General features: G+C 38.8%; 1 protein-coding gene across 2 annotated transcripts in view; it reads right to left on the bottom strand.

The window, feature by feature from the left end:
• Positions 1 to 843: 843 nt before the first annotated feature.
• CENPN (centromere protein N) overlaps positions 844 to 11,900 on the bottom strand; it is a 28,867-nt gene continuing 17,810 nt past the window's right edge. For both annotated transcript variants that reach the window (XM_077454573.1, XM_077454582.1), the window contains exons 8-11: positions 11,650 to 11,707; positions 11,159 to 11,271; positions 9,143 to 9,260; positions 844 to 3,919 (exon numbers count right to left, since the gene is read on the bottom strand). In XM_077454573.1, the coding sequence (XP_077310699.1) occupies positions 3,801 to 3,919; positions 9,143 to 9,260; positions 11,159 to 11,271; positions 11,650 to 11,707 (408 nt within the window). In that variant the 3' untranslated portion in view covers positions 844 to 3,800. The remainder of the gene's footprint in view (positions 3,920 to 9,142; positions 9,261 to 11,158; positions 11,272 to 11,649; positions 11,708 to 11,900) is intronic.

Genomic DNA, 11,900 nt, shown 5'->3' with positions numbered 1-11,900 from the left:
GACCTCCTGCTTTCTAGCTCCCTTGTTACCTCCTCTCATGCTCGCCTTCAAGACTTTTCCAGAGCCTCTCCCATCCTCTGGAACTCTCTGCCCCAGTCTGTCCGCTCAGCCCCTACCCTGTCCACCTTTAGGAGTTCCCTGAAAACTCATTTATTCAGGGAAGCCTATCCCACAGCCACCTAACTGTCCCCGAGCCACCCCCATCAAATCATTCTCTGCAGCCATTACCTTTTGTACCACCACCCACTCCCTTTAGAATGTAAGCTCTATGAGCAGGGCCCTCCTGTACCTTTTGTATTGTACTGTGATTGTGTTGTCCCCCCCTATACATTGTAAAGCGCTGCGTAAACTGTTGGCGCTATATAAATCGTGAATAATAATAATAATAATAATAATAATAAAGAGGTTGAAACAAGCAAGTAGGGCCTGCAAGCTCTGATCTGCCATGAACATTAAACACGATTGTATCCAATATTTGTACAGCAGTTCATTAGATTGCATTCTGTGCTACCTTTTTTTTTTTTATGCAGACATACTACCTTCTCATGTCTATACTTCTATAGATTTTATGAGACCGTGTACTATTCTGCTCTGTATGATGTATGCACCAAACATGCATTTTTATTGAGACGTTTAATAAAATATGTTTAAAAAAAATAAATAAAAATTGTTGTGCTCAGATCTAGAACTGCAGTCCATTCCAGGAGTGTCACGCTGCGGTTAAATTCTCTGACTCCTATATCACGGCAGAGTGAGCGGTGACAATCCAAGGTGTTGAATAAGAGTTATAGTACATGGAAGGGACTAAGAAAGTTCAATGCTGTGTATAAAAGACTCAAGCAGTTATCAAAAAGTCATTTTATTGTAGGTTGCAGGCTTATTAAAGAGAATAGGAACAATCTTTGTTCTGATTCGCCCGTTCTGTTCACAAATATTAGATACGGGATTTCTCCTTCAGGTAGAAAAAAAAACAAACACAGACCACACAATGCACAGTAAACTTCACCTATTACACCACCATAGGCAAAATAGACGGTGACCCGACCCTTCCTCTAATATCAAATGTTACTATTCTTATGTGTATGTAAAGTTTTTACCATTCCATCACCAATTCTGTGAACAAAGTGTTGTTTTCAAACTTCAAAAAGGTTTCAGCCCACTGATACGTTATATATTTTCCTTTGCAGCTAGAACAGCTTCAACTCTTCTGGGAAGGCTGTCCACAAGGTTTAGGAGTGTGTCTATGGGAATGTTTAACCATTCTTCCAGAAGTGCCCTTTGTGAGGTCAGTTACTGATGTTGATGAGAAAGCCTAACTCTCAGTCTCCACTAACTCACCCCAAAAACGCTCATCCATGTCTTTATGGACCTTTGTGCGCGGTCATGTTGGAACAAGAAGGGGCCATGACCTCAAACAGATAGAACACCTTTGGGATGAATTAGAGCCGAGACTGTGAGCCCAGCTTTCTAATCCAACATCAGTGTCGGACCTCATAAATGCGCTTTTGGTAGAATGGTCAAACATTCTCATAGACACATGCCCAAACCTTGTGGACAGCCTTCCCAGAAGAGTTGGGTCTGTTATAGCTGCAAAGGGTGGGCCAACTCAATATTGAACCCTACGGATTAAGACTGGGATGCCATTAAAGTTCATGTAAAGGCAGGCGTCACAATACTTTTGGCAATATAGTATATATATATATAAAAAAAAAAAAAAATAATAAAAGTGAATAAAATTATCTCCAAAAATAATAATATGTCTGTATATTATTCCATTGCTGTACAATAAACACTGTTCACCAAAACAATAAAACCGCTAAATAATCAGAATATAAATAAAATACAATATATGGAGAGAAAGGTGTCCAGTAAAAACAGATAACGAATAATTTAATTGGTCTTGCCTCACAATTTTTACAATAAAATGGCAGTGACACTATTGCAACTTCATGCCAAACTTTAAAATCTGCAAAAAATGCACTATATACATAATTCCAAGCTGTAAGTAAATCATTTTATGCAACATACAACATTTTTAGAAAAAAAACAAACACACAAGGATGAGATAGCCGTGGTAAATCCCTCATTATGGATTCAGAAGCTCTAAGGCCTTGTCCATGAGGGCTTTAGCTTGTGTATAGCAAGCTTTTGCAAAGCATTTGTAAGGCTTTCAACAACCTTCAAGCAGCTGTTTTGAAGACTTTAAAGAAAAACTTCAGATCCTGCACAGAGATGGTAAACAGATCCTAATGTGGTGTTCACAATCTCCTTATCAAGCTGCTAGTAACTTTCAAGCAGTAATGACACATCCTAGTAGCTTGTTTAAACAGCGCTCCCTTAGGCTGAATTCACACCTATGCATTTTTAGTGCTTATTGTACTACAGAACGTGTTCCATAGGAAACCATGTTAAATGGACTGTAGTGCAAATCTGCAAAATGCACTAAAACTGCATAGGTGTGAATCCAACCTTAGGCTTGGTTCAAATGGGCTTCAGCTTGAATAAGAACAGTGTTAACAGTAATCTTTGACAAAGCATTTGCAGAGCTTTCGGCGGGCTTTTAAAACTACAATTCAGCTCCAGTTTGTAAATGTTGGACACAGATCCTAATAGTAGTGCTAATTGCTACTTTAAACAAGCTGCTAGCTGGCTTTAGCAGTTCTTGAAGCTTGTTGAAAGCCTGCAATCAGCACTCCCATTAGGATCTGTGTTCAAAATGTACTAACTGGAGCTGAATGGTACTTTGAAAGCTTCAACAAAGCTTGCTGAAAGCTCTGCATGTGCTTTGTCAAAGCTTAAGCTGGCCATACACCATACAGTTTTCTTATTCAATTTCCTTTAGATTTACCTTCAACTGTGTGGTACAAGGGCCTGCCTGATTGCACACAAACTGAAAATGTTCAGATCTGACCTCATATTATATGGTTTTTGTAAATCTAAAAGGAAAAACTATAGAAGAAAAATGTATACTATATGGCCAGCCTTACTGTTCACACTGCTCTTATACAAGCTAAAGCCCATGTGAAACAGACCTAAAAGATCTGCATCTAATCCCTGCAAACTTGAAACGAAGGGTGCTATTAAAAAAATAAAATAATAATAATAATAATAATAAAAAAAAAAAAAGGCGCTTCAACAAAGGTACTTAAGGCTGGTCAAAAGCTTTGAAACAACTTGAAGCAAACCCTGAAACAATGTATCCCAGAAGAAATCCTGCATTGCACAGATCACCAAGTTTATTCAAAATTAAACATTAAAAGGGGGTTTTAAAGGCTCGTGTTTTTTCACCTTAATGGATCCTATGCATTAGGGTGAAAAAATACTTTGCAGTCACCGGCCCCCCGTTTTACTTACCTGAGCCGTAAACCTAGTGATCTGTGCAGTCCAGTGCTCTCCTGTTTAATGTTTCATACAAAAGATTTAGACCTTCATTTTATAGCATAACAGAGCACTGCTCTGACCACTGAAAAGAAATGAAAGCTGAAATCGTATTTGTCCCTTGCTCCTTAAATCTCAATGCAAGCCCTTGGAAAACGGTTTACTTGTGGCTTACTATTGCAGCCCAGTGATTTTCGCTTAATTTTTTCAGATGAATGTGAATGATCTTGGTCCTCCTCCTCAGCTGCAAAAACTAATATAAAATGCATACGTTGGGCAATCCTGCTTTTTGATCTGGTCCTGTAAGAGGTGCAAGTGAGCCGCCTTTATTAGGGTCTATCTTACTTCTGAGTATTAAAATAGGGCCAGTCCCAACCTGGTTGCCTCAAAATCATGACCTTGGATACTTCTTAATGAAATCACTAGTTGGTGGCTTGGCTGCTGGTGGGCTGTAATGGTCTCTTATCCGAGATTTTAAAAATATTTCTGGCTCTGTGGGGTATACATGTCAATAGGCTTGAGATGGGTGCCTCTGCCACACCTGTTGGGGGAAAAAAAAAAATAATAATAATATTATTAGTTAATATACATTAAAATTAGAACAGGAACAGTGCTCACAGGAAATCTTTCAACGGGGACACCTGTTTTGGTAACAACCGTCAAAATGTGGGCTTTCCCTTCACTTCAATGAGATTTTCACTAAATTACTATTGTGTATACAAGACAGGAAAGGGAAAAACTGGCTAGATTTCTACTTTAAAAAGGGAACTGGTCACTGAAATAGGGGAGTGGTCATTGCCCACTTGCTTTTGAAAGTGCATGCTCCAGGGTTAACAGAAAAGGGAAAGCTGCTGATTGTGTGGGCAGAGCCAGCCATCTATCACAAAAACCCTTCAAGTAGAATTTATGTAACCAATGCCTTGGTGTTTGGTCATGTGACTGGCACCATAAGCAACTCAGAGAACAATTTTCTGTAGGAAAGGTAAGTTTTTCAGTATCCCTTTTACTAGAGATGTACCGAAATTTCAGTGGCCAAAACATATCAGCTGAAAATTGTGTTTTCAACATTTTGCAGATAAAGGTGCTGATAATTGCACCAAAAATGCATGAGATTTTGTTGCAATTTTACTGTGCTTATGGTGTGCTCATGTGACTCAAAGACATGACACAGGTGTATTATTGATGCATTTTTCAATGGGAGGTGCATTTTTAAACAGACCAAAAACGCAGTAAGATTTTTTAACACCACTACAGAAGTGCAATGGACCAGTGTGAAGACATACATAGAATTTAACCACTTATGGACCGAGCCTCTTTTTGAGATTTGGTGTTTACAAGTTAAAATCTTTTTTTTTTTTGCTAGAAAATTACTTGGAACCCCCAAACATTATATATTGTTTTTGTTTTCTAACACCCTAAATAAAATGGCAATCGTTTCAATACTTTCTCTGTCACACTATTTGCGCAGCGGTCTTACAAGCGCACTTTTTTTTTTTTGGAAAGAATAAACATTTTTGAATAAAAAAAAAAACACAAAAAAAACAAAAAAGAAGACAACAGTAAAGTTAGCCCAATTTTTTTATATTGTGAAAGATGTTACAGCGAGTAAATTGATACCCAACATGTCTTGCTTCAAAATTGCACCTGCTCGTGGAATGGTGACAAACTTTTACCCTTAAAAATCTCCATAGGCATGTTTAAAAAAGTTTTTTTTAAAGCTTGCATGTTTTGAGCAAGGCTGGATTCACACCTATGCATTTTTAGTGCTTTTTGCAGATTTACACTACAGTCCATTCATCCTGGTTTCCTATGGAACACTTTCTGTAGTGCAAATCTGCAAAATGAAAGGAGCATTAAATATGCATAGATGTGAATCCAGCCTTACAGAGGAGATCTAGGGCTAAAATTATTGCTCTCGCTCTAACGATCGTGGCGATACCTCACGTGTGGTTTTCAGATGCGGGTGCTACTCACATTAGCACAGCTCGGCGGGATGGGGCGCGTTCAATTATATTTTTTTCCCCTTATTTTACTTTTTCATTTTTACACTCCCCCCCCCCCCCCGATTACAAGGAACGTAAACATCCCTTGTGATAGAACAAAAAAAAAAAAAAAAACAACATGACAGGACCTCTTCAATATGGGATCTGGGGTCATATTTTTACACTAAAATGCAATAATAATAAAAAAAAAAAATCAAACTGCAGAATTTTTTTTTTATGTCCCTTTAAGAGCTATGGGGGGGGGGGGGGGTGAAATTTTGACGTTACTTCTGCCCTGCAATGGTATAGAGCCAGGTGGGGGCCATTTTTCCCCTCACTCAGCTCCATACCACACAGGGAGAAGGATTCGATCACCTCCAGTAAGCGAAAGAGGGTGCCAGACCGTAGCGGGTCCTACCCCGCCACTAATAAAAGTGATTTTGCAGCAAATTCACTGCAGAGACCACTTTTATCTGAAACCGGACTGCTCACCGAAGAAAGGGAATACCGGGGTTATAGCAGCTAGCTACTGCCATAACAACGATATTCCTCTTCAAAGTGCCGACGTATATCGTCGCAAGCTGGTCTGGAAGTGAATAAAGGAGGCCTTTTTCCTGAGCTTTTCTTGCATTAAAAGGTGCCGACAATAAATTCCTATTTATTTGAATTCATGATATTAATGAAAAAGTTGAATATAATGCAAATTATATTTTAATATAAACCCTGTCATTCTCTGTTTCTGCACCACAATTTCCATTCAGTGCACCTCTATCTTTCACCATTTTGTATGTAACGTGTATGTTGACTGAAAGGTTTAATATGTCCATATAGTTCCATGTAAATATAGTTGAGAGCAAGGTTTTTATGTCGGTGAGAGGGCCTTTTCACATCAACCAAGTTTGTGGTGGTTTCCCAAATTGACGCATATTGTCATGAGTTGCGTTAAGGCAGCCCGCTCTTTGAATAGGCTGCATAACTTATTACAACAGACCAAACACTGTGCATGCAGCATTTCAAAAACACAGGGGTTTATTTACTAAAATCGGAGCGTGCAAAATCAAAATTGATCAGCTTCCAGGTTTTTTCGTCATTGGTTAATTGAACAAGCTGAAAACTGATTGGCTACCATGCATAGCAGCACCAGATTTTCCAGTTTTAGTAAATAAATCCCATGATGATGCACTGCATTGTAATGCAGGTGACCCAAGGTGTGTCATTCAAAAAGAATGGCAACGCATCTTACAGTAATTTGTGTGTTATTCCAGCACCCCAGTGTGAATGGGTAACGAATGTATAAAATTAATCTATGTCCAGATTACACAATACAGAATTTACACACTGTGAACCATCATTAAATCACTTTAACACAACCCATCTGTACCAATCTGCATTGTGGAATAATTATTTTGTTTACAACACAGGCATTGAAATCTGAGTTTTTTCCTATGGGGAACAAATCTTTGCAGCCTGCCAGCCCTCTAATGTAAACTATGTAGTTTGAAACTCAACTTCTGGACCAGAGTTTCTGTTGCGATTTTTAATTTTACTTTAAAAAAGGCAGCCAGAGAGGAGTATTGGCTTGTTCTAAAAGTCTTTTACTGTTTGTTAAAAGTAAGTCAATAGTTTAATGTCCATAGTCTAGGCACAGGCAGACTTTAACTAACACCTGTTGATCCTGCCAGTTTCTGCTCTCCCCAAATCCTTCCTTTAACAGGGTGACAAAGCTAACCCACCAATTCCTAATCATGCTGCAGCGCTGTCATTCACCCCCACCCACTGATAGGAGGGACTTCCACATCATGTGGTTCGAATAATTTACTTTATCAAGCCTGTCTTATGCAACATCTCATATTTCCTCTGAGGAAGAGGAAATCCCCCCCTCGAAACACGTCAGACATCTGGAAGGTCCTCCGACTTGCAGTTTTGGTGACCTGGTCGCTTTGTGTCTACTATGGACCTTGATATGCCTTTATCATTAAATGTGTTTGCGAGTATACTTCATTTCATACATTAATAAAGATACCACTTGAGTAATTCACAAGGTTGGCGCGCCCTCTTTTCTTTGTTTTACATTGTTGTCACTGTCCTGTTTGAGCTACATTCAACCTGCTGAAACCTCTGCGGTAAACACCTGTGCTGACTGACAACGCCCCTGACCATTTAGACTGGGACTTCTTTCTACAGTGATGTCATTGGCAACCTTACGCATCTCCCCTTCCACAGCCTTGGCCTGAAGGACTGAAATCACTTATAATCAAAGTAAAAAAAAAAAAAAAAAAAGAAAAGGTATTTAACCACTTCCCGACCAGCGCACGACGATGTACGTCGACAGAATGGCACGGGCAGGCATATTGGCGTACAGGTACGTCCAATATTCAATGCCGCCCTGCCATCGGGAGCGCGCTGGCGGCGGCGCGCTCCCGCGCTGGTCGGGACCCCAGTGAGTCTGCGGGCATCCCCGCGATCGTCTCACGGAGCGGCTGAATGGAGGAAATGCCGTGTAAACAGCATTTCTCCATTCTGCCTAGCAACTAGTGACGCTGATCTCTGCTCCATGTGATTGGAGCAGAGATCAGTGTACACTAAATGAAAGCCCAACCCCCCCACAGTTAGTAACACAACCCTAGGAACACTTAACCCCTACATTGCCACCCACTGGTTAACCCTTTCACTGCCAGTGTCATTTACACAGGAATCACTGCATTTATATAGCAGTGATTACTGTATAAATGACAATGGTCCCAAAAATGTCCGATGGGTCCCCCACAATGTCGCAGTCACAATAAAAATAGCTGATCGCCGCCATTACTAGTAAAAAAAAAAAAAAAAAAAAAAAATTATTAATAAAAATGCTATAAAACTATCCCTATTTTGTAAACGCTATAACTTTTGCGCAAACCAATCAATCGCTTATTGCAATTTTTTTTACCAAAAATATGTAGAAGAATACGTATCGGCCTAAACTGAGGGAAAAAAATGTTTTTTTATATATTTTTGGGGGATATTTATTATAACAAAAAGTAAAAAATAATGCGTTTTTTTCAAAATTGTCGCTCTATTTTTGTTTATAGCGCAAACAATAAAAACCGCAGAGGTGATCAAATACCACCAAAAGAAAGCTCTATTTGTGGGAAAAAAAGGACGTCAATTTTGTTTGGGAGCCACGTCACACGACCGCGCAATTGTCAGTTAAAGCGACGCAGTGCCGAATCGCAAAAAGTGGTCTGGTCTTTGACCAGCAAAATGGTCCGGTCTGCAAGTGGTTAATTATACCCCCCCCCCCAAAGCTTACAGTCTATTAAAATTTTGCACTATAAACTTGAATTTGTGAAATTCAGAGTTTATTTAAAGCTGAGCCATGGGTAAAAAAGCCAAGAAAAAAAAAAACAACAAAAACAAACAAAAATAAATAAATAAAACACGCAGTGGGGCTGTACACTTGTATCCTCTCAGCACACTAGTGGTCATGAATACTGGACTGTTCCTGATGTCATAAAACCCAGAGCAGGCTGCATAGACTAGGAACAGTCCACTGCTAGATGTGGGGGAGCGCCGTTTTCTGGAAGATCAAAGTATGAGGGAGAGTATAAGCTTTGTGGTCACCCCATGAAAAAAATAGAGCAGTTGACCTGAGCAGTGCGAGCACAGCCCCACTGCATGGGAATTTTTTATTTTTATTTTTTTGCCTGGAGATGGGTTTTGTTTCAGTATAGGGAACTTTATGTAGACTAAATATAAAAAATAAAAAAATAAAAAAAAAATAAAAACAGTGGCACACTTACCTGATGGTGCCAGTGACCTGAATGACTCAAGGAGGTTGGGGCCAGAAAACTTGACAACACATCGTAAGGGTTCAATCTTATCAGCAATGCCAGGCTCCCCTTTGAATGTTGTTTCCAGCTGTTTAGGGATATAAGTAATAGATAAATTATGTAGATCAGAATAGATAAATTGCTCCATGATACTTCCACATAATGAACTGGGTTTTACCCAATCAATAGGGCAGACCAGGGGACATTCATTTATCATTCAAACTTCAGTAAAAGAAGTATTCGGCAAATGTATAGTTAGCCAATTATTAAACAAAATTCACGCTTCAAAGTACTATATCTTATATATGTAAGGAGATAGATAATCAATACCATACTGCTAGCTAGAATAATAGGGGATACGTTTTGACGTTTTTGATCTCTTTTTAGAATATACCAATATCAACAGAGCTCAGAATGTTCATTCCATGCTTACTCATCTTACTTATTGTTTTGCATCCCCCCCCCCCCCCCCCAAGTCAGACTGTTTCATGGAACAAATGAGCAGAAAAGAAGAAGATGAGCATTAGGTATTGTGTGCCATCACATTTTTTTTTTTTTTTTTTTAACTATATGATAAATGTACTAATACAAAATCGCATTAAAGGAATTCAACTCTCAGCGAGACGCTGAGATCCTGAGCTAGCCACTCACATAGGGCTGCAACTAATGATTATTTTCATAATCGATTAGTTGGCCGATTATTGAATCGGTTAATAGATTCTTTCATTCAGCGAATGTACAAAGATTTTTTGTATGAATATTCTTGTCTGAAAATGAATGTGTGGCCAGCATAAGGCTCGGTACACACCTATGCAGTTTGCTTTTGATCAATTTATGCAGTGATTTTTGTGCACATGATTTGACTGTGATTTGCGTTTTTTTTTTTTTTTTTTTTTTAGCCAATTTGTTGTTGGGATGATTTAAAAAACACAAATTGCTGCAAAAACGCACTACATGCTTTTCTGCAGCTTCTCCATTGGAACCAAACAAGCACCGTTTTGCATTGCAAAAAGGTCCGGGACCCTTTCCAGCAGCTGAAAAAAAGCATAGATGTGAACGTTAAATGAACGGTAGTGCGTTTCTGCAAAAATAATCAAAAACACATGGGTGGGAACCAGATCTAAGACGTTTAGTAACATAATGTGGTAAAAAAAAAAAAAAAAAAGCAAACAATCGCTACTGTAAGGGGGTTCATTTTTTTTACTGTGCAACAGTGAAAGTAATATTTACAGTAGCGATTTGCTCTTTTTTTACTATAAAGGGCTAATTTTCATTTTTTTTAACCCCATTATGTTACTGGCCGATTCATCGATCATGAAAATAGTCATCGATTAATTTCATCATCGATTAGTTGTCGATTAATTGTTTTGGCCCTACGCTCACACCCCTTTTCAGCCTGGCACTCCATTGAGTGCTGGAGGGGCAGGATTTGGAGTGGCAACTGATGGTCACAGCCCTTAGCCCCAATAAATCAGTGATCATTGGAGCCAATAGGGTACAGCTGCAACAGAGACGAGAGTATAATTGTTTGTCGTTTTCTATTCCCACGCTTCTCCTTTAAGCAAAGTCTATGCAACACTGTGGGGGTTATTTACTACAGGCAAATCCACTTTGCACTGCAAGTGCACTTGTAAGTACAGTCACTGTAGATCTAAGGGGGGACACACAAGGAAAATAAAACAGCATTTTAGTTTGCACATGATTGGATGATAAAATCAGCAGAGCTTCCCCTCTGATCTAGCAGTGCAGAATGGATTTGCTTTTAGGAAATCAACGTGCGTGCAACGGTTTCTCACTGGAGAGGATATTTTCTCTTTTACAGGTTCAGGTTTCGTTCTGTTGCAGTGCAACTTCAGAACAGTCGAGAGAGGAATGAATTAAGCTGTAACTTCATCGTAGTAAATCTGTTACACAATCTGTCTCACTGCTTCCGTTTAGCATTACCCCGGCATAATTGATAAAGAGAATTTATTTGTATTTTCATACCCTATAAGATGCATGTTCTAATTCTGGAAGAGGCCCATCTCCAAATGTTTCACGAGTCAGATAATGAATCCGCTCTTTTTCCTTAAGGTTTTCATAAGTCACTCTTGGATCCACTAGAAAAAAAAAAAAAGGGAAGAAAGAAGTTTGTTAAAAGTGAAACTTTGCCTACACCATTTGTTTACCTCAAGAAGGTAGAAGCGACGTGTTAACATTCTGTTAGGATACAGAAATTACAATAGAAAGAAGTTGGCTGTATGCAGGTAGCATGCATTAGTACTCTATAATCCTTACTGTACATTTTTTATCTATACCCTTTTTTATGTATATTCTGTTCATCTAGGATATCATTGGATCCTAGAAGAAGCTGCCACACAGTACAGCCAAATATTTTAGGCATTTAGGTTTAGCTAAACAGTCGCATATATAAATAAAAACCCAAAATGAAAAAAATAAAATAAAAAATATGTATTCCAAAATGTAACATGGCTTACATATGGCTGGCACATAGTTTCTCTCTTGAAGCGGTTTTGGATGATATGCTTGTAAATTCTGTTTAGAAAAAAAAATAGAAGATAGTGATTAAACATATACCTATAGTCTCTGAAAGTAACATGGCCGTTGCAGCAATAGTTGTTTGGCTGTATGCAAGGGAATATGGACACTGCCATTGCAGAATATATTACAAACTCCCCCCCCCCACACACCTTCACATCTAATGCAAGGTTATAGGTCCTGTATTGTA

This window comes from Lithobates pipiens, unplaced genomic scaffold, assembly GCF_037356315.1.
Source record: "Lithobates pipiens isolate NorthernLeopardFrog02 unplaced genomic scaffold, aLitPip1_a1.2 Scaffold_10, whole genome shotgun sequence".
NCBI classification, from domain to species: Eukaryota; Metazoa; Chordata; class Amphibia; order Anura; family Ranidae; genus Lithobates; species Lithobates pipiens.
Note: the sequence above shows the minus strand (reverse complement) of the source record. Positions and strands in the feature narration are given on the sequence as shown.